General features: G+C 33.7%; 2 protein-coding genes across 5 annotated transcripts; both read left to right on the forward strand.

The window, feature by feature from the left end:
• Positions 1 to 446: 446 nt before the first annotated feature.
• LOC116401607 (splicing factor 3B subunit 3-like) lies at positions 447 to 16,726 on the forward strand. Of its 4 annotated transcripts, XM_031882247.1 has the most exons (15): positions 452 to 854; positions 1,716 to 1,850; positions 2,114 to 2,193; positions 2,338 to 2,421; positions 4,217 to 4,304; positions 4,425 to 4,585; positions 4,731 to 6,696; positions 6,919 to 7,229; positions 9,389 to 9,704; positions 9,831 to 9,986; positions 11,381 to 11,522; positions 12,972 to 13,048; positions 13,423 to 13,562; positions 15,550 to 15,658; positions 16,027 to 16,726. In XM_031882247.1, exons 1-15 carry the CDS (start codon positions 687 to 689, stop codon positions 16,222 to 16,224), a joined length of 4,131 nt encoding a protein of 1,376 aa, XP_031738107.1. In that variant the 5' UTR covers positions 452 to 686; the 3' UTR covers positions 16,225 to 16,726. The 4 variants fall into 4 exon arrangements, 3 of the variants coding, with proteins under 3 accessions (XP_031738109.1, XP_031738107.1, XP_031738108.1); XR_004215135.1 differs by lacking the exons at positions 12,972 to 13,048; positions 13,423 to 13,562; positions 15,550 to 15,658; positions 16,027 to 16,726 and adding exons at positions 10,861 to 10,939; positions 11,064 to 11,269 and having other exon boundaries at positions 447 to 854; positions 11,381 to 11,515; XM_031882248.1 differs by lacking the exons at positions 452 to 854; positions 1,716 to 1,850 and having other exon boundaries at positions 2,120 to 2,193; positions 2,277 to 2,421.
• Positions 16,727 to 20,031: 3,305 nt separating this feature from the next.
• On the forward strand, positions 20,032 to 21,620 carry LOC101216944 (strigolactone esterase D14). The gene is made up of 2 exons (XM_004136503.3): positions 20,032 to 20,508; positions 20,870 to 21,620. The coding sequence occupies exons 1-2, from the start codon at positions 20,114 to 20,116 to the stop codon at positions 21,321 to 21,323; spliced, it is 849 nt and encodes a 282-aa protein (XP_004136551.1). The 5' UTR covers positions 20,032 to 20,113; the 3' UTR covers positions 21,324 to 21,620.
• The last annotated feature ends 1,158 nt before the right edge of the window (positions 21,621 to 22,778 follow it).

The following is a 22,778-nucleotide window of genomic DNA, read 5'->3' on the forward strand; positions in this document are numbered from 1 at the left end:
AGTCTCCTAAAATCTATGTTAAATTCGTTGATGCAAGTATCCATGCAATTGTAACATAAAAAAGACATTTATAGTCTTTCACCTAAAATTTAACAAAATGTACTTTCAAATCTTAAATTTAGTCTAATAAAATTAATTTTCATCCAAATTCGATAACAATAATTTTTTAAATATAAAGCATGACATACATATATATTTTTATAAACTACAAACTAGAAATAAGGATCATTTAAAATTTAATTGAAAAATCGAAAAATATAGAAATTTAAAGGGAAGAAATTCAAAACAAGTATCAACATAATTTGATAATTTAGACATATGGTCATTTAAATTAAAATATTGTTTTATATGAATAAAAATATTTAATCTCATCTCATGACTCATGTTGGTTTTAATTAAGAATTAAATAAAATTGCATATTAAAAACAATAGATTGATGCAGAGGTGTAATGATGCGGACCCCGTGGACACTTGCCTCTCTCAGACCATAATTTCCTCCCCGATGGAATAATCATACGCCTTTCTTCCTTCTTCTTCTTCCCCAAAACTTCTCTCTCTCTTCCTCTCAAGAACACTCTTCTGTTTGCGACACCTCATCTTCATCTTGTTCTTCATGAATTTCTTCTCTCTCTCTTTGTGAATTGACTATAATCCATCCTATTGTTTGAGTTTCAATGCGTTAGCTGATGGCGGTTTCGGAGGAGGAATGTTCATCTGCGAAATCGCGATCTTCATCTTCCACTTCTAGTTCCACGTATTACTTGGCTAAGTGCGTTCTCAGAGGCAGTGTTGTTCTCCAGGTTCTTTACGGTCACATACGCTCTCCGAGCTCTCTCGATGTCGTCTTTGGCAAGGTTTGTTCTGTATTTTGTTGTTAATGAACTCTTCTTCATTTTTGAAGTGTTTCGTTATGCTTTATTGATAGGCATTGGTGTAGTTGTTTGGACTTACGGAACCAATTGGTTAAATAGAGCAATCAGCTGTTCTGTACTTTTATTTGATTGAAGCTCGTTTCCTCTCGGTAATTATTTAACTTCTGGTATAGGTTTGCATCGTGTTTTTTCCTCTTATTCAAGTAGTGAATGAAGAGTGTTGTTCCTTGCTTCAGAAATCAGAGGCATTTCGATACTTGGTTTGTTGGCGTGGGTATTTTAATGTTAGGATGTAGGTTTATCGTTTACAGGACTTTAATTTCTCTAATGGAGTAAAAATGTGAATCTCATGCATCCTGCCAATTGCTGTCTGCAATGGAGGGAGTTCATTTCATTTTAAATCTGTATAGTAACGCTTCTTATTATAATCATTGATATCTTAAGATGTATGCATGAAGATGATTTGCATCAGAGTGTTATTACTATAATTTTGTGTTTTGAAATGGAAAGAACTGTGACGTTGGGGTATATCATGGATGCATCCATAACCTGATAAGTAAAGGATACTTTTTTTCTATCTTCATCTTGTTTATGAAAGCTCATCATTGTTTGTTAAAACCTTTTCTATTGTGCATCCAGTATGATGCCATATTTAACAGGTAGCTTGATCAACATATTGTATCGTACTTATTGTGGTTGAAACTACTTTGTCAATTTGATGTAACAGAAGAGTCCCAAATTTCTAAATTCTGACGGCAATTTAATTGTCATTATTGAGATTACTAAACATATCTTTAGACTTAGATAGATCTAACAACAATAAACTGGTGAAACTTTATTCAGGAGACATCCATAGAGTTGGTGGTTATAGGCGAAGATGGCGTTGTACAATCTGTATGTGAGCAGGCCGTATTTGGCACTATTAAAGATATGGCCATCCTACCATGGAATGAGAGGTTTCGACCCTCATATACACAGGTTAGATTTTATTGATTTAATGTATGAATTGAGTGATTTATAAAGATTAGTGACTGGTAGTTCACTCCAATATTTAGCTGATAAGATAAGAACTCACATACAATGAGTACGTTGGAGTGTATTATTGCTACATATTCAATGTAAAAGATTTATTGAGTTGAAGCCCTTTCATCGGGAATAATATACTTATTCATGGCATGGCCCTATTGGAGATATTCTACTTCTATTCTTGACAATCCAATAACATGTGCCATTTCTTTCAGATGCTGGGCAAGGATCTTCTCATTGTAATTTCCGATTCTGGAAAGCTTTCATTTCTCACATTTTGCAATAAAATGCACAGGTTATCTATGATTTATCGTTATTATTATTTTTATGCATACTTTTTGACTCTGTTATAAAAGTATGCTCTTGGATTTACTGCAGTTTCAGTGAGTTTATTTCCAGAAAACCAGGTTCAATCTTAATTCCCTTACTGTTGGCATAGGTTTCTTCCTATGACACATATTCAACTTTCCAATCCTGGAAATTCAAGGAATCAGATAGGGAGAATGCTGGCCTCAGATTCGAGGTTTGTAGCTTTTGCGAATGGAAAATTTATTGTTCTTTTCCTCATACACCATTTGTTCAAGTTGAAGTTGTTAGATTATCTGTTTTCTGCATCTGATTTCACATTCTTACATTCGTTCTTTCATTGATTTTGGTTCAAGTTTTGCCTCAACTTTGACTGTCTTCTTATTCTTGTGTTGTTGCTTGGGTTCGATCACTATATTTGACGGATATTCTATCTTAATCTTTACGCACATGGCTTCCGTGTAACTTTTGCTGCAGTTGGTTGGTCTGGTAGCATAGTGAGAGTGGCTGTTTTTAGGTAGCAATTTCTTATAAATACTATTTCTTTATTGGGAAGTTTTTTTGGTTGATAAAGCTGTGAACATTTTAGTTAGGGGTGATCATTAATGGTTTTATTCTTATTTTCTTTCCTTCGGGCCTTTTTACTATATATCCTAAGGAGAGCTATGTATATTGCCTTTTAATCATTGCAATACAAATATTTTATTCCATTGAAATTAATATGGTATCAGTGCAAAGGCCTTTTAATTCCCCTTACCATTAGTTTTGATCTTCACTTGTTGGGCCTTCTACCAATTTTCAGGCTTGTAATAAACAACTAAAAAGTTAACATGCGATGCATGCAGGCTGTTTTATGACAAGCTAGAGGTTTTTCTCGGATCCTTGCAAACACTCACAAATAAGGCTAACTTAACGAATTATTCCAACCTAGAACTTAGTTAGAAGGTTGAATAACTCTGATCAAATTTAAAATCTATGATGGCCACTTATAGATCCTAAAACAATTTTACTCATGAATTAGCTTGATCAAAACTAGTTCAATGAATCGGTTGAAACAAAAAATATAAAGAAAAATTTGGAAAAAAACACACAAAAGGGATTGAATAAACACAAGGTTTTTAATATCATTAATCTGAATTTTGCAAAGTATATCAATAGATGTTCAAAGGTCCAGAAACTCAGAAGTCATTCGAAAGCTAAAAAATGAAAATTGTAGAAAATAAGACCTAGGAACATGAAACTTTATTGAATACTAATTGAGAAGTCAGAATGCAAAACAAAAAAAAAATGTAGAAATGCTCTAATTTGTCTTAAATAATTCCTCTAGAAGGCAGCAAGCTTGATGCACATGCTTGACCAGGTTTAGCATTATGAATTCCAATGCAGTGCACACTTGACTTCTGCACAATCTTTCTGTCCTCTGTGCCATCTTCCAAACTGTTCGACTTTTTCATTGCCATCTTTGCTCTATTCTCTCCTCGACACATTGAACTAACTTCATATATAAATTTGAGCTTGAAAATATTTGTCTATGCAATGTGAAAGCTTCTTGGATCTTCTTTGCCTTGATTTTTGGGATAGCTCCTTTGGATACATGCAATAGATTAATGGTGGTGGGTTCACATCATTATAGATTGCTAATTGCTATTAGTGATGGTATTTCTTATTTTTCATCTTGAACCTTGTATAAGAGGAAGCCATAGCTTTATAGGCACCTTGAATGAGGGCCATTTTGAGTTCTAATTTGTTGCTTTATGATAGAGTAAGTAGCAAGACATCATTTCCGTGATGCATCATGCGTTATATTGCTTACCATTGCTTTGTTTTTATACCAAGCTTCTGATTGACATGTTCTATTAGTATTTCTCCTTCCTGATTGTGACAGCTTTGGAAATGTAGATGTACCTTTCTCTTTTTCTATGAAATTAAAATAAAAAGTAAAGGGGAACATAAATATATTTGTGCATACTCGTTCATTCTTTCTCCTTACACCATGATCTTCTTTTTTCCAGTGGATGCTTTATTGCTGCTAGTGCATATGAAAATCGTTTGGCTTTATTCTCCACTTCAATATCTGCTGGTAGCGACATCGTTGATAAGGTTGGAACGCTTTCTTGCTCATAAAAAACTATAACTTTCATGCATATTGATATTAACATTTTACAAATTGTTATTTCATGAAGAATGTTCTGTTGAGAAGTTTTAGTAACCTGGTTTCAGAGAATAACTTATCCTCCTGATAGTGAAGGAGATTCAGTTGCTCCTCGAAGCATGCAGAAAGCCAGTATATGTGGTACCATATGGAGTATGTGCTTTATTTCAAAAGATCGTGGGCACCTTACACAGGACAACAATCCTATACTGGCTGTTCTTCTTAATAGGTGTGGTACAGATGCTATGCTTTTAGAAGATGGAATGTCAAAATTTCTGTTGATTAGATAGCATTTGATTGTGAATTATTATATGTTTGGTATTTGATTATAGTTGGAAGTAGTTTTGTTATGTGCTGAAGACTTAATACTGCAGGAGAGGAGCGATTTTGAATGAACTGCTATTATTGGGATGGAATATTAGGGAACAGACTATACATGTTATATGTCAATTTTTGGAAGATGGACCCCTGGCTTACGAGGTTGTTGAAGTTCCTCAATCTTATGGATTTGCACTTCTATTTAGGGTTGGTGATGCTCTCTTGATGGATCTTAGAGATGTTCACAGTCCCTGTTGTGTTTATAGAATTGGCTTACACTTCCCACCCAACGTGGAACAAAACTTTATTGAAGAGTCATATAGAGTACAAGATGCAGATGACGAAGGACTATTTAATGTAGCTGCATGTGCTCTGCTGGAACTGAGGGATTATGATCCCATGTGCATTGACAGCGATGATGGCAGTTTGAATACAAACCAGAATCACGTGTGCTCTTGGAGTTGGGAACCGGGCAATAATAGAAACCGAAGGATGATTTTCTGTATGGATACAGGAGATCTCTTCATGATAGAAATGAATTTTGACTCTGATGGCCTGAAAGTGAATCAGTCTGCTTGTCTTTACAAAGGTCAACCATACAAGGCTCTTCTGTGGGTTGAAGGTGGATATTTGGCTGCATTAGTGGAAATGGGGGATGGAATGGTCCTGAAATTAGAAAATGGAAGACTGATATATGCAAATCCCATCCAGAACATTGCCCCAATTTTGGATATGTCAGTTGTTGACAAGCATGATGAGAAACAAGACCAAATGTTTGCATGCTGTGGAATGGCACCTGAAGGGTCTTTAAGGATTATTCGAAATGGTATCAGTGTAGAAAATTTGTTGAGGACATCTCCAATTTACCAAGGTATAACGAGTATATGGACCATTAAAATGAAACGAAGCGATACTTATCATTCATATTTGGTACTGTCATTTGTTGAAGAGACCCGAGTTCTATCAGTTGGCTTGAGTTTTATTGATGTCACTGATTCAGTTGGTTTCCAGTCTGACACCTGTACTTTGGCATGTGGTCTTTTAGATGATGGTCTAGTGATTCAAATACATCAAAATGCAGTAAGGTTATGTTTACCCACCAAGATCGCCCATTCTGAAGGCATTGAGTTATCTTCTCCAGCTTGCACATCTTGGTTTCCAGATAATATTGGTATAAGCTTGGGAGCAGTTGGACATAATGTGATTGTTGTTTCCACTTCTAACCCATGCTTCTTATTTATCCTTGGAGTTCGAAAGGTTTCTGGGTATGACTATGAAATATATGAAAAGCAATATTTGAGATTGCAGTATGAATTGTCATGCATTTCAATTCCTGAAAAACATTTTGCCAAAAAAGAATCAAATTTTCCTATGAACTCAGTTGAAAATAGCATTATGTCCACTCTTTTGAATGAGGTGAGTTGTGATACTATTATTGTTATAGGCACCCATAGGCCTTCCGTGGAGATTTTATCTTTTGTTCCCTCTATAGGCCTTACGGTCCTTGCTTCTGGAACTATTTCATTGATGAATATATTAGGGAATGCTGTTAGTGGATGCATTCCCCAAGATGTAAGACTTGTTTTAGTTGACAGGTTTTATGTTCTTACGGGGCTCAGGAATGGAATGTTGCTTCGTTTTGAGTGGCCTCATACTGCTACGATGAACTCATCTGATATGCCTCACACTGTTGTTCCCTTTTTATTGTCTTGTTCCGATTCTTTCAGCAAGGAATTTCATAATGCTGATATATTGGAGAAGCACGAGGATGAAATTCCATCTTGTCTTCAATTGATTGCTATTCGTCGTATAGGGATCACTCCTGTTTTTCTGGTTCCTTTGACGGATAGGCTGGATTCTGATATAATTGCTCTAAGTGATAGGCCGTGGTTATTACATAGTGCTAGACACAGTCTTTCATATACTTCCATATCATTTCAACCGTCAACACACGTAACTCCTGTGTGTTCTGCTGACTGCCCTAGTGGACTACTATTTGTTGCGGAAAGCAGTCTACATTTGGTGAGGAACCTTATGAATATTTTGCATAAACACATATATCTTTTACATGTACATGATTATCTTTTGATTAATTGTAAGTTTGTAAACACATCATGTGTTTGCCTCAGATGATGAATTGGTTTATGTTTCTTCCTGGTATTTTTTGGGATATGAGTTGTATATAGATATACTGATGATGGTGGACCATTATTTCTCATCTAATTAGTACTTTCAATATTCTAGGTAGAGATGGTGCATACCAAGAGATTGAATGTGCAGAAATTTCACCTTGGGGGCACCCCAAGGAAGGTCCTATATCACAGTGAGAGCAAATTACTGCTTGTGATGAGGACTCAATTGATTAATGATACATCTTCATCTGACATATGCTGTGTAGACCCTCTTAGTGGGTCAATTTTATCATCTCACAAGCTTGAAATTGGAGAGACAGGAAAATCCATGGAGTTGGTGAGGAATGGAAACGAACAAGTTCTTGTGGTTGGAACAAGCTTGTCTTCTGGTCCTGCCATAATGGCCAGTGGTGAAGCTGAAAGGTTTTGTGCTTCTCACACTTTTTGTTCATTTTATGTCTTAGATTGAAATGTTTATAATTATAATTTTTAATCCCGATGGATGAAGTTTCTTGCAAATTAAGTTTTTAAAATTAATATCAATTTGCAATGTGTTTGTAAAAATACTTTTAAAAGTTATTAGCAATTGCTCATGCGCAATGCACATATGTATAAATTTTAAATTTTATCATAATATTAATTCTATTTTTTTGGACTAGAAGTTAGTGTAAATATTGAAAGTCTACATAAATCATATTAATTAAAAATTTCAAAATGGTACTTGAGAAAGTGATGAGAGATTTTTTGTGGAAATAGGGTGTGGAAATAGGGTATGGTCTCAAAATCTTTGACCTTGGGAGTTCTAGGTATTGGAAATCTTAGACTCTGTAATGAGGTGTGGTGGGCAAAATGGTTGTGGTAGTTTTTCTCAAAGGAAAATGCTTTGTGCAATAGGATTATTATGTATAGATATGATCCTCCCTCTTTATGTGGGTTACATGGCATGGTGTTTAGGGTGTTACTGTGTTAGTAAAAAGCTTTAGTCAACTATCAATTATCTCCATTGGAATGAGACCTTGTGGGTGGTATCGAAAGCAAAGCCATGGAGGTTTATGCTCAAAGTGGACAATTTCATACAATTGTAGAGATATGTGGAGGTCCATTGTCCTTATCATCCCCTTTTGAGATGAAGGATTTCATACAATTGTAGAGATATGTGGAGGTCCATTGTCCTTATCATCCCCTTTTGAGATGAAGGAAGAATTTTGTGATAGTCTTATTTCTTTGCGGTGTTGTGGAGGGATTTGACCTAAGAGGGAGGAGGGTTGGGAGGTTGCTAGGTTTAATGCGTCCTTATGTGCGTTTGTCACCTAACCTGTAATAAGATCTAGTCGGATTTGAGTTTCCTTGTATGTTTATTTTGGCTTGCTTGCTTTATACGTTCAAATGAAAACTGTCATTTTCATTGTGGAAAAAAAAAGGGAAATTGTATTGGGTGGCAAATTAGTTTAGGTATTTTGCAAAAATATCTTTAAGGTTTGTGATTTTGCAAATATAGCAAAAATAATCAAATTCAAGCTTTTATATGTGTGGGTTGGGCTTTATTTTTTTACCATTTTTGCAAATAATAAAGTATGTGTGCTATAGACTTAATTATTATAACTTGTTTTGCCATTTTTGCAAGTGTCCAAAAAAAATGTTCTAGGGGTTCCATGTTTTTCGATGGAAATAAAAGGATATGCTCAGATCAGTCCATGTTGAAAATTTGTCAACAGTAATTGATCATTCATGAACTAGGATGTGATCATTTTTTAATTAACAAAAGAATAAGAAATCAGCTTCTTTAGGGAAATGAAAATACCAAAAAGGCCACTAGAAGAAGGGACAAGCCAACAGCACGACCACAAAAGTAGAACACAAATTTAAACTTTAAGACAGACAATCTTTCATGCAAAAAAGGCCTTCTGCAGATAGTAGCTAGAAATTAGAAAAAAGGTCATTGGAAAAGGAATTATAGAATTAAGTACCTAATTGAAGTTGTAAAATTTGGCAGACTCTCAAATGCATACATGATGTCTTCAAAATTTCTTCTATTTCTTTTCTGTCAAATGCTTCATGAGAAAATTCATTTCTATTTCAATCAAACAAGCCCTCTTCCTCTCTCTTGATACAGATTTTATTTTCTTTCCTTTTTTAATAATAAAAAATTTATCGGTAATTTAATAGGAAATGAAATTTCAGTGGTGAGGTGAAATGTTCAAAACAGCATAGATGAAAGTGATGGACAAAAAAAAATCCTCAAAAGATCAGTTTAACCATGGATAAAGAATGGGGAGCATTGACTCAAAAATCCTATATTTGAGTTCAATTCTTCTTTTAAGAGAAGGTGGAGTTCAAGTCTGATGAAGAAGTGCTTCTTGAATCTTGAACATGACTTTGCAAAGAATGAGAATCGAGGCTAAATTCTTCTCTCCCCCTTCTCTGGGTTGTTGGAGATAAGCTTAAGAAAGTTTATTCATCCATCTTTTTCATTACCTTCTAGCACTATAATGAAACATTCTCTACTGTGCTGGTTGAACTTGTAAATTTCTGCATTATCTTCCTCTATTTTCATTAGTTTAACTGACTATATCCTTTAACAGTACCAAGGGTCGGTTGATTGTCCTCTGCCTTGAACACGTTCAAAACTCAGATACTGGCTCAATGACTTTTTGTTCAAAGGCAGGATTATCATCTCTTCAAGCCTCACCGTTTCGTGAAATTGTTGGATATGCTACAGAACAGTTATCAAGCAGTAGTCTTTGTAGCAGTCCAGATGATGCAAGCTCTGATGGTATAAAACTTGAGGAAACAGAAGCATGGCAATTACGGGTGGTTTATTCAACTTCCTTGCCTGGAATGGTTCTTGCTATCTGCCCTTATCTTGATCGATATTTCTTGGCATCTGCTGGTAATGCTGTAAGTTGCATTCCTTCTGTTCTCTTTTTGGCTTCTTGTAGATTCTTCTTTTCTGTCCTTGAGATTTAAATGTCTTTTGTGTACATCACATGATTGTTCATTATTCATTCTATCTACTATTTTCAGTTTTATGTATGTGGTTTCCCAAACGATAGTTTCCAAAGAGTGAAAAGGTTTGCAGTTGGGAGGACACGTTTTATGATAACATCTCTTACGGCTCATGTTAATAGAATTGCTGTTGGCGATTGTCGTGATGGTATTCTATTTTTCTCTTATCAAGAGGTAAGTTGTAATTGTAAATTCTTTTTCATTCTCGCCCTTTATTTTTATTGTTCAAAGCTTTGTCTCAAAATTTCCTACGCTTTATCATACTATTTTCCTTCAAAATAAGCAAAAGCCTTTGATTGTTAGAATGAAGAACCGCAAAAAGCCTACAAAAGCCACTGGTTGGTTGGTTCTAAGAATTCAACCACTTATCATTAAGATGTAGTCTAGGAGGGGAAAATTTGGGAGTGACAGGTAAAATGGTTAGAGTGGGCCAAGAATGGGATTATGGGAGTAGCTGCCTGTGTTGTGAGAAGAGAGTATTTGTATGTGTATTTGGGGGACATTTGAGGTAGCTTATTTTGTGGGTAGTTGAGGTCTATGAGCAGAGAGAACCAGCTTTCACTCTAGATTGGGGAAGGATATTCCGATAGTTCCTTTTTGTGAAAGATTCTTAGTTTTCAATTGCAGACTCATAATATCACAGTGCATTGAAGAACTCACAATCTAAGATATAAGAATGTTCCAGAGATACTGTGTTGTTGGTTCCTTTCTTGTGTCGTAGGTTTTTTTTGTAGGTTGAGGAACATGGATATCTAACACTAGTTTAGGTACCTATGTATAGCCAAAATAAAAAGCTACTTCGCTAACACACTTTGATGACTAGTCTGCCTTATAAAATGAATGTATTCACTAGTGCCCAAATAATGATGGCGTTCCTCTAAAGAAAAAGTACTTGGGTACATCTTGGGCTACACAATCTTTCTGCAATCCAACCAAGTGTGATCACAAGTTGCCATGTGACAGACTTTTCTTTTTGAAAAAAGATACTTTTCAAACATTTTTTTCTTTCATTTAAAAATAGAATATTTTTGTTTGTTTGTGATTGAAGAGAATGCATGGGAATGGGTGCAACCGCCCAAGTATTGCTCTCCCCCAAATCAAAATATCATCAAAGGCAGGAAAAAAAAGTAGGGTGTTGTGTTTTCTTTACCTTCTCTCCAATTTTCCCTGTTTTTTTCACTTTAACGATAAATCTAAATCTGCTCAAGTTTTGAACTCTCATAACCTACTCAACCACCGTGAATATTGAAGGCAGAATTACCCAGCACCTAAAACACATCCACCAAGAATCCCGACAGCCCATCCCATTGGTTTCCATCCATTGTCCTTCTCTTTGCTGGAATTTGTAGACTCATCCAACCAACTGAGTCCTCCTGAATCATTAAACTGGAAAATCTGGTTAGGTGCACATAAAAATTATACCTCGGATTTCTCAATCATCTCCCAAAGATAATTGGGTAGGAAGAGTGGAGCTTTTTATGTTGCAAAATTTTTAGCTTGAAAATTTTTCTTTAATGTTTGATGGCATGTTGTCTTACACCGAGCTGCACCCACTTCTTGGATTGTAGGATGCTAAAAAGCTGGAGCAAATTTATTCTGATCCTTCACAGAGGCTAGTTGCTGATTGTACTCTTTTGGATGTTGACACTGCTGTTGTTTCAGATCGTAAGGGAAGCATTGCTATCTTATCATGTTCTGATCGTTTAGAAGGTACATATAGCTTTTACTGTATGGATATTTGAAAATTGAAATGTTATCTTGGAGAGTTGAGTTTGAGTCTTTCCCCTTGATAAGAAAGTTTGAAAAAGCTTGATGTCATCTCTTCCTTTTTTTACTAATTCCAGCAGATGTAGTAGTGAAAGCAGATTTTTTGACACAGAATATGGGGAAGCAAATCTGAAATGATATATATAAATATATTTGATCAAATGGGAATTGCGTGGATGTGTGTCTGCAAATAGAACAGCCCACAGCCTCAAACACTATAAAACAAAAATTAGCTTCTTGTTTACACATGAAGGAATATTTATGAACAAGAAACGCTCCATTGATGAATGAAATAAAGGGTAAATTCCAACATCAATAATTGATTGCAACAAAAGCCTCCAGTTGAAGATCAAGTAAGATAAACTGAAATGAGTAATTAGGGATATGATTGGGGAGTTCCTCCACCATCCTCTTTTTGGGAGAAGAGTTGTTTCTTATGTCTGGCGAGGGTTAGGACTTGTCAGTAAAAGCAATAATGGAGTTTTTAGGAAAGTTGTGAGGGACATTAGCGAAGTTTGGTCCCTTGTGAGGGTTTTTTTAAAAATGGAAACAAGCCTCTTTATTAATAATAATAAAAGAGACTAATGCTCAAAGTACAAAAGTAATATACTAAGAGAAGAAAACGACAGACTACCAAACAAATTAAACAAAGATGAACCCAGACAAAACATATGGGAAAACAACCAACAAACAATCACAAAGTAGAAACAACGAAAGAACCAAAGCAACAAAGAGCTGAGACACTAGTGAAGATCTTAATACAAAGAAAATAAACACTTTGATGAAAATCGCCCACTTCAGGCTGAAATTTTGAATACCACAGCTTCAATTTGGAAGGAGTAGTAAAATCAAGTTTTGCTTCGCAAGAGGGCAAGAAAACCTAAAAATAATTATAAGGGTTCCTTGTGAAGTTTGATGTTCCCTTTTGAGTTTTGATTTCTAAGATCTTACAACATTTTTGTTTGTTCGAGCCCTTCTTATTGTGGGGCTTCCTTCTTTTTATGGACATAGAACTTTTGTATTTCCTTCTATTCGTTCATTTTTCCTCAATGAAAGTTGTTTCTATTACAAAAAATGATGACCAATGGATTAAGGAATAGAACAACAAGAAGTATTTTTTATGTCAAAAAGGATGAGGGCTAACGCTTCTTTAGGAGTTTAAAGTTAATTGTAGTACTATAACCTTGGTAACTGAAAGCCTACCAAAATACTTCACATTGATTCATTCGTAGAATAATAATTTTTCTTTACCAATTTCTGTTGTACCTAAACTTCACTTGCATTTATGCCTTGTGGCTAAATAGAAAATGGTGCACATGTTTTGGTTTTTCATACATTTAGCATTGTGGCCAAATTGAAACTGGTGCTTACTTTTTATTTCTCTATTGCCAGATAATGCAAGTCCGGAATGCAACTTAACGCTGAACTGTGCTTATTACATGGGTGAAATTGCTATGACCTTGAGGAAAGTAAGTTGTTCCACTTGCACCTTGCGACATACTGCATGGAAGTTCTAGTGATATTTTTTGTTAATAGTTCTTAGAATAGTTAGTTATTGTGTAATACTTTTATATTAAGGTCAAAGCAGGTGGATCTTAGCGAAACTTTATTGTTATAGAATTATCTTGAATTTAATTCACAATTCAGGAAAAACTATGAAATTCCAAGATCCCTAAAGTAATTGATTTTCAGCCATGATGATATTCTACCATTTGAATGTTTATCATGATTTCTCGTGGAAAGAACTGGCTTTACATGATATGCCTTGAAGATAAATTTTTCCTTCTTCATATCCATCAGTAAGTTAATAGCAGTATGCCTTTCTTTGGTGTTTTACATGTAGGGATCTTTTTCATACAAACTTCCAGCTGATGATTTGTTGAGAGGTTGTGCTGTCCCTGGCTCTGATTTTGACTCATCACACAACACTATTATTGCCAGTACACTATTAGGGAGCATTGTAATCTTCACTCCTTTGTCGAGGTACATGCTCTTGATCATACAATTGACATTTTTAATGTTTATTCACCTTTCATGAATAGGAATGCTTACTTCCATAGGTTCCCCCTGCTTGGCTGCCTTATTTTATCTATGCAATGTCAATCCCTTAAAAAAAAACACAAGAAAGAAAGAGAGATTTTTGTTTTCCATCTTTCAATGCAGTCGATGCGGGTCTCAATTTACTGAAATATCAATAAAATGTGGATGTTAAAATTTGATTATTTTTTGGAAAAAGTTATATAAAAAAGGGAAATTACCTTTCTGGTCCTGAGTTCTTACTAATATGCCAGTTGAGTCCCTGATTTTTAAAAAGATTTTGTGTCCTTGAGTATTGAAAACTAGGTTTAAAGATCATTCTACTAGCAGGAATGCCAAAAACAACCAAAAATTTGACTTGATAGCTAACGTGGCAAACATGACTTGAAAAAGATATATATGTATATATCTAATATCTCCCCTCCTCTCTTCCTTCTCTTTCTTGACTCAATGCCTGCCATCCCCCCCCCCCCCCCCCCCCCCCCCCCCTTCCTTTCTGGTGACTTTCCATTATCGACCCTCCCCCCTCCAACTAATGCCATTAAAAAGAACGAAACAACAATGTCACAAGCATAGCAGTATCCAATGGACAATTGTAGTTGTAACTGGGAGATCCATAGGAATGAAGTTTTAACGCATGAAATCTAGTAATAAACCTATATTGGCACTATTCAGCTCTTGAAATTATAATCTAGGGGGAAATGTATCTGGATTGGATTGGACTCGTTGGGTGATAAGCCAATTATGTAAGCCTTTTTAATATTTTGGGAAATAATTGATTAGAGAAAAAAAGCTGAAGTACCTTCAAGCAAAAGATGTTTTCCCTTGTAAGATCGCTTAAATAATGGGAGTAGGGTACTACATCTTGGGACGATGGAATTTCATCTCAAAATTAATTGACTATGGGAGAAGTAGTCAATGCAACTCTTAAAGATTGTGAGGTCTCCCTGTCTAATGTAGGATTCTAACATGCTCCTTCAAGATTATACCTTTTTAGATCACCATTCTTGGATTGGATCCCATTTTTTTCAATCAATATGTTTGAGCTTAGTGAGCTCTAATACCATATTAAGAAAAACATAAGGTTCCATGTCACAACCTTGCCCTAATACCATATTAAGAAAAACTTAAGGTTCCATGTCACAACCTTGCCATGAGTGGAATAACCCATGTATCTTTTACAGTGTATGAGGCCTTGATATTTTTTTTAACCTGGGATCGTCGACATTTTTCGGTTCACTATTTTTGGATCAAATTTTTTCTTATTTCTTTGAATCTTTTCCTTTTTCTTTTTTTCTTTAGTACCAAATACGCGTTTAGGTTTCGTGGGCTATGATAGCAAATAGATAACATAGATATTAGATATCATGGGTCTTATCTCAAAATCAATTGGCTAAGAGAGGAGCAACACGTATCTTTAAAAGATTGTGAGGTCATCCCATCTTTTCAATGTAGGATCTTCAACGTTTTCTCTCATGAAGGTTCCTCTTTGAGTTCATTTTTTTATTGGATTCTTTTTTTTTGTTGGATCAAATGCACGTTTAAGTTTTATGGACTCTGAATGATACCATGTTAAATCACAAATCAGCCAAAAAACATAAGTTCATGTATTACAATAAATTTCATTATATCATTATCAATACTTCTAACAGTATATTTATGGGGGCGGTCATCTGTTCTATTCTTCCATTTTTTTCTTGCTTAAGCTCATTTCATGATATGAGTCCCAAGGTTCTTGCGGAGTGTCTTTTTTCATCTGTTTGATGCTTCCACATAACATTTATATCACCAAAAAAACCTTTAGAGATGCCCGTGGCACAAAAGTATCATCAAATTCAAATTTCCCTGTGGATAAATTCATCGGGCTTTTGGACCTTCCATCAATATTATGTGGGTCCATCTCATTGATTATCTTTTCATTCTGGTTTTTCAGGGATGAGTACGAACTTTTGGAGGCTGTTCAGGCTAAACTTGCAGTTCATCCACTAACTTCCCCCATTTTGGGGAATGATCATTATGAGTATCGTAGCCGTGAAAATCCTGTAAGAGTGATGTTTTGTTTTATTTTATTTTAATGTTTCTTCAATGACATGGTTTTATCAGTGAGACTATGAAGTTAGAGTACCGATCATGAACTGATAAAATTTAGGGCTCTTGAGAGATCTCAAGAGAGGGCTTCAATTACTTTGAAACACTTGGTTTTTATCATTTGGTTTTTTCGCTATTAATTTCTGTAACTAGCATGACATAAACTTGATGCACAAGATCATATAACAAGCATTGATTTTTATGTGTTTTTGTTATCTTAGACTCCTGTTATTTTATGGTTCCGCACTCTTGTTAAATCTGATTAGAATTTAGTTGTGCCTTCTAATGAAATTGCTTATGCCTGGTTTGTTTTGGTTTTCAGATTGGAGTACCAAAGATACTTGATGGTGATATCCTAACTCAGTTCTTGGAACTTACAAGCATGCAACAAGAGTTGGTATTATCGTCATCTGTTGGCTCACTAAGTGCAGTTAAACCGAGCTCAAAGTCAATGCCGGCGTCTATCCCCATCAATCAGGTTGTGCAGCTGCTTGAAAGAATTCACTACGCACTCAATTAGTTATATAATTAACCTTTTGTGGGAGGAAACTTTGGAGTTGGAATACCCAAACACAAAGAGCTTACATAGGTCTACCTTCTGTGCCTTCACGTACTATACTAACTATTGCGGTGGCGGAAACACACATACAGCTGCGATGTTATTTTACAGATTGGCCTGTGTAATCATTGATATTTAAAACGATGTCAACTCCTCAAGTTACATTTCTCTCTACAAGGAACAGAGAGATACCTGTACAGGTGAATAAATGTTTTTTTACCAATTTAAGCTGCCTAACATTTATTTTTCTCTGTAGTATATATAAATACATAATTTTATTATCTGAAAGTGGAGATGAATACAGAGAATGGTGGCTAGTAAAGAAAAATCTTTGTACATTAGCTAAGCAATGAGCTACTTTAGTTGTTTCTTTATCGTATATCTCAATCTATGTGTTGATTCAGGGTTTTGATAGACATTTTTTCTTTTATACCAGCATTGGATAGTAGTACCATTTGGGGGATTTGTGGTTCCTTCCTTAATAACTTCTTCTCCAGTGTGTAAGAATATATGTAGAGCACAGCTCCAATGTGTATTTTGGCTGCCAAATATTATTTTCTTGAGTATATGCAGGATATCTGATGTTCTTAGATCCGGAGTTCCCGATTTGATTTTAGCAGCGAGTTTTCCTTGGCTTTCTGCAGGGATGATCGTGTGCTGCATCATAAGGGTAAGGATCTAGTTGCTAACTTGTCATATATTTCATTGTTTCTTAAAGCGTTTTACGTAAATAGCTTAATTGTAAATATTAGACATCTCATGATTCATCTAGAAAATTGTGTGTACGTATTTCTAAAGAAATGCCCTTGAAACGTCTCAGCATTTCTTTAGGATTCAAGGAACGAATTCCTTTAGATGGGAAAAGGTGTCATATAAATATCTGAATAGTTTAGAACTAAGAAAGCTTAGAATAATCTTCTAGCCTAAGCTAAAGGATATCACGCCTATGAATAGGATTTGAGACCTCATTTGTAAAGCAAAGCAAATAAAGTAGAGAATTAGGGTGTGCTTGGGAGTGATAGAAAATAATATTTGAGTACAATTGATTTTATAAAATTTGATTGTTGATTTTTAAACAATGTTTTGTACCACTCTTTTATATCTTTTATTTGAGAAATAATTATTTTACTAAATAATTATAGTTAAGATCTATTTTATGTTATAATATGCATGTTTGATATATGTTTATATATAGATATGAAAGAAAATTCAAAACATACGTATTAATCAATATTTTACACAAAAATTGAATTAGATGTCTAAATCACCTAACACCTAATTCCTTCAAAATTAATTTGAAATGTTTTTCATATTTTCTATAATCAATTTCAGTTTATTTTTCTAAAATCAATTTTAGTTTATGCTAATGAAAAAATGATTTTGACTATCTATAAATCATTTTCAAACACACCTCTAGTGAGAAGAAAAATGAGCTTAGTGTTGAGAGAACGAAAAAGATGTATCGTTTTTTTCAATAAAAGTTTGTTTTTTTTATTATCAATTTCTTATACTCTTAATAATCTAGACACTTCAGTGTTAAAGCATTTCTTATTGCCATTGTATTGAAAGTAGAAATATCTATCTTTTTGAGATATGCAATAGAAACGTTAGCCAGTGACTTTCCTCAAACTCAATAGTATAATAGGTCAGTAAATGTGACAGCAATTGAAGGTTCATGGCTGAAGAACTGCTTTTGGATCCGACAAGTAATTAATAAAATATAAGAATGAGCTGTAGATAATTTAATAATTTTGTTATAATTCATAAATAGTTTTAATTATTTTACCATACTTGAAAATGTTCTTTTTAAAAAACTATTTTTTCTATTTCAAAATTTGATGAGTAACTATTCGATGTATTTATATTATATTCTTAATTTTTTTAAAAAATGGTTACCAAAGGTTCGGTGTAATCCAATTATCCAAATAAAGTTTTTTTTATTCTTCTAGATTTTACTTGATTATCAAAAGAAAAATGTAATGTTAATCATTAAAGAAGTTTTTAAAGAAGTTTAGATTAGTTGAATTGAGTTCTTAAATCACTCTGTGCACTGGTATTGCATGATGTAATTTTACTAACAATGTTTCTCCTTCCCTCCCTCCAACGTTTTTTATGATCCCACCTATCAATCAATCAATATCAATGACGTGCTCTGACCATCATCTCTAGTTGATTGGATGCACAAATTCTTGCCTTCAGTTGAATTGTAATATTTTCATCAATCTTTCAGTGGTTGGTATGGTCTCTATGATCTTCAATTTATCCAAATAGTCCATTGAGCCACCTCAATTCATAAACTAAATTGAGTAAAAATATCTTAAAGACATTATTTAAAGTTTAGCATCGATACAACAAAAGGGTTCATAGGTTTTTTCCCCTTTTTAGTATAATTGTAGAGAGACAAGATATCGAACCTTTAATCTCTAAATTAGAATGTTGTGTTGATTACAACTAAGCTTATTTTGGATTAATAGATTTAAACTATAGATCTTTAGTTGGACTAGCTGTAATAAAGGATACTGAGATTGATAAAAGATTAAGAAAGGATACTTTAGTCTGCAGTGGTAATTTCTATATTACCTTAAGAATTTTAGTTCTTTCCATAAGTCTGAAAAGCGTAGATATGAGATCTATTCAGTATATCAATTGAGTCAAGGGTCATTAAATGAGGCACAGCAGGGAAGGAGAAGTAGAAGTAGAGATGCAGAAACAGCTTTATTTCACTATCAAAGGGACGATATGCCATAAATTCAAAAAGTGGATAGCAATAGACACGTTAGTAAATAGATGGCCAACTTAGTTGGTGTGTATTTATGATAATATTATTCGCACTTTCTGTTTTTAACATGAACCATAACCAATCCAATAATAACTTTATCTTCTCTTGATGATAACAAAAAAATAAAAGCAAAAATACAACTCAGAACAGCAAGATAAAAAAGGAAACCAAATTGACCCTTTTTGTGGTTCCATATATGCTATCTTGTCCATTGTTTTAATGTTTTCTTATGTGAGTAAAGTGATTCCCTCTTTCTTTAGAATGTGATGGGAATATGAAAGTAGGGCTTCAGTTTAATATAACAATTAAGTTGATTTGTGTAATAATTGACTATTCTAACATTTTAATCTAGATGGATGCCTACCTTTTTGGATTTTGATTTTATTTCCATTTTAATGCAGTAGTTGCAGTGTGTGTGGTCTACGATATTCTAAAGGTTAGGAAGATATCTACCAGGTCAATATATATATATATAATTAGGGAACGGGATCATAAATCTTCAACTTCAACTTCCAGGGTGGAATGTTAGGTTTATTACGAGTAAAAAGATCAAACCTTCAACTTTTTTTAAGTGAAAGATCATGTTAATTATGAATGAAAGTCTGTGTCAGTTATTACTAAGCTAAGTTAAAACCAAAAAGATGATTATGAATGAAAGTCTAACATGAAAATGTAAAAACTAAAGAGATAATTTGTCATTAAAAAGATTGTTGAACTTAATTCAATACCATTACTCATTCGTTTGTTTATGAAAATTACAAAACACTTAGGTAATGACTAATCTAGCTAGGTTTTAAATGTGAATATATTATCTTTTTGTTCAAAACAACCTAAACAATTTCCAATTTATTTAAAATTTTCAAAATTTTCCATTTACAATAACAAACTCAATTGAAAATATGACACAAAAATAGATGGAGTCAACTTTTTTTTCCTTTTTTTTTTTAACTTTTGAGTGGAAAAACTACTATAAATACACAAGGAATAGAACTAGTGTATATCTCAACACTCCAAAGCCTTAATTTATCCACATTCCATTCAATCTCCATATCCTAAAAAAAAACCATCAAAATGTATAATGGATTCAATTGTGGAGGTGGATCAGCGATTGCCGAAGCTCTCAATGTCAATGTGTATGGCAATGGCAGCGAGACACTCGTGTTGGCTCACGGATTCGGGTTGGATCAAAATGTTTGGCATTACATGGTTCCCTACCTTGCTTGTTTCTTCAAAGTGGTTGTTTTTGACTTGGTTTTTTCTCCAAATGTGAAGCTTGAGCTATATGATGAGAGGAAGTACTCAAGTTTTGATGGATATGCCAAAGATCTGTTATGTGTTCTTGACCATCTCCATGTTAAGAGAACTATTTACGTCGGTCATTCCATGTCCGCTATGGTTGGATGTGTTGCTGCAACCTATAGGCCTCAACTCTTTCACCATCTTGTATTGTTGAATGCCTCTCCAAGGTAATTCCCCTCTAAAACTCTCCTTTTGTTTTGGTTACCATTGACAAGAATGAAACAATATAAAACCAAACAAAAAACCAAGTCCACGGAAAGAACTCCAATATATAAAAGGTTTTCAGAATATTGAAAATTATACTACGCTAGAGGTTGAAATTTTGTTTTTAAGCGAAAAACTTACTATGTGTATATAAACATAGTTGGAATAATTAAGGAATATGCTTTTTCCTCAAGATGAAATCAGTTTTTCTTCGTCTTCAAAAATATTAAAATTCAAGTGCTTTTAATGGGTTAAGATCATCGAAAACGTTTAATATTCATGATTTTTCTTGATTATTGTTTTATTAACTTTTTTGGTCTTTAGGTATCTCAATGGTGAAGGATATATTGGGGGATTTGAAAAGCCACAAGTTGATGAACTTTTGAAAGAAATGGATAAAAACTTCACAAAATGGGCAAAACAATTTGCTCCATTTGCTGTGATGGTGAACAATTCTAAAGCAATGACAGAAGTTGAGCATTCTTTGGGAAGAATGAACCCAAAAATTGCTCTAACTGTTGCAAAAATGGTGTTCTTAAGTGATTTAACAAAGCTTCTACCAAAAGTAAAAACTTCAACCTCCATTATTCTTACAAAAAAAGACAACATTGTCCCAAAATCAGTTGCATTTTTCATAAAATCAAATATTGGTGGTAATTCAAATGTTAACATATTGAAATCTCAAGGCCACTTCCCTCAACTAACAGCTTTTCCTCAACTTTTGAAAGTTTTGACTAAAGTTCTTCAACTCAAACAGTACAAGATCATCAACAATTGACAAATTGATTCAGCTCGCGTTATCGTTCCTGGTATCGCTAATTGATCAAATATATTCTATGGAGTATTATTGTGTGTTTGTCAATCCATTTGTGTAAGATTTTCACATGAAGTTATAGGTTTGTTTGAAGCACTATTAAGTGATGAAGTAATTTATTTTCATATTTTGGTTGTGTAAAGTTAACATCATTATGGTTTGACCACAGCTTTCTTGGACTCAGCTATATATATATATTTATTACATTAGAAAAAAAGGATGTCTAAAAAAGAGTATGAATTTAATGTGTTTATTTTCAAATGCTATATTCAATAATATTATTCATCTCAAGATCTACACACCAACCAACTACCAAGGAGTTATTTTGTTAATAAATAATCACATGATATAGTTGATGAGATGAGATATAGACAAATGGGAAAATTGGAAATGTGGAAGAATTTACGAAGATTATGAGTAAGATTCATTTTAGATGCACATACAAAACTAGGTTGCAAAGATCAATAGAGACAAGCTCCTATATGAACTTTTATGATATATATATCAAATTAAAGGCATTGACATTATTGCTCTATAATAATACCACAAATGAAAATTAGCTACTTGATCTTTTTAATCATCTAATTGTATCATACAATCGTGAAATTAGTGTAATAAACTTTGGAATCACGCATGGGGATCAATCTTAAAAGCAAATATCTCGCTAGTTTGATACATTTTTTTTTGTTCTTTGCTCTTTTTTTTTACTCTGTTTGCGATTCTTGTTTCATGGTAAAGAATAATTACGATGAGAAATCAAGACGAAATAAACAATTTCACTATATAATGATGCAAGCAAACATTGAAAAAGAACTTAATTAGTTCTTTTAAAAGGTGATTTTTTTTATTTTATCTTTAATAATGGTCATTCATACGAAATTTTCACACATATAACAAACATAACGAGTTAGTAAAACGAAAAAAATAAATGCATCAAAGTTTTCCATAAAAAATTAAAACACTTCGTAACAATTTGTTGAAGGTTAGTAAGCTTACATCTTTTTATGGAATTAGATTAGATTGAATAATAAGTGATGAAGTTTAATTCTTAGTAGTCAATTATATATAGAATTCATTGAGAGTGATGGTAGGGCTTAGAAATTATGCAAGGTCATGGCATGTGGGGTAGCATTGTGGACATAAGGCTCTATTGCATTATGTTTTTAGCTATTACGTGATATCACGCGACATATCTTTAAAACTAAATTCCACAAAGCATCTAATGCTCAATTAAGATTCGAACAACTTAAAATTGAATTGTAAAAATACATAATGTGCTCGAATTTTTATAAATATAGACATGTAACGTCATTAATCATTTTAAAACACCATCACTAAAATAGCTTAGTTTGAGACGGAAAAAAATCAATTTCAAATAATATAACTATACACATTCTAAATTTTATAATAATATACGTA

The sequence above is a fragment of the Cucumis sativus genome, chromosome 3, assembly GCF_000004075.3.
Source record: "Cucumis sativus cultivar 9930 chromosome 3, Cucumber_9930_V3, whole genome shotgun sequence".
NCBI classification, from domain to species: domain Eukaryota; kingdom Viridiplantae; phylum Streptophyta; class Magnoliopsida; order Cucurbitales; family Cucurbitaceae; genus Cucumis; species Cucumis sativus.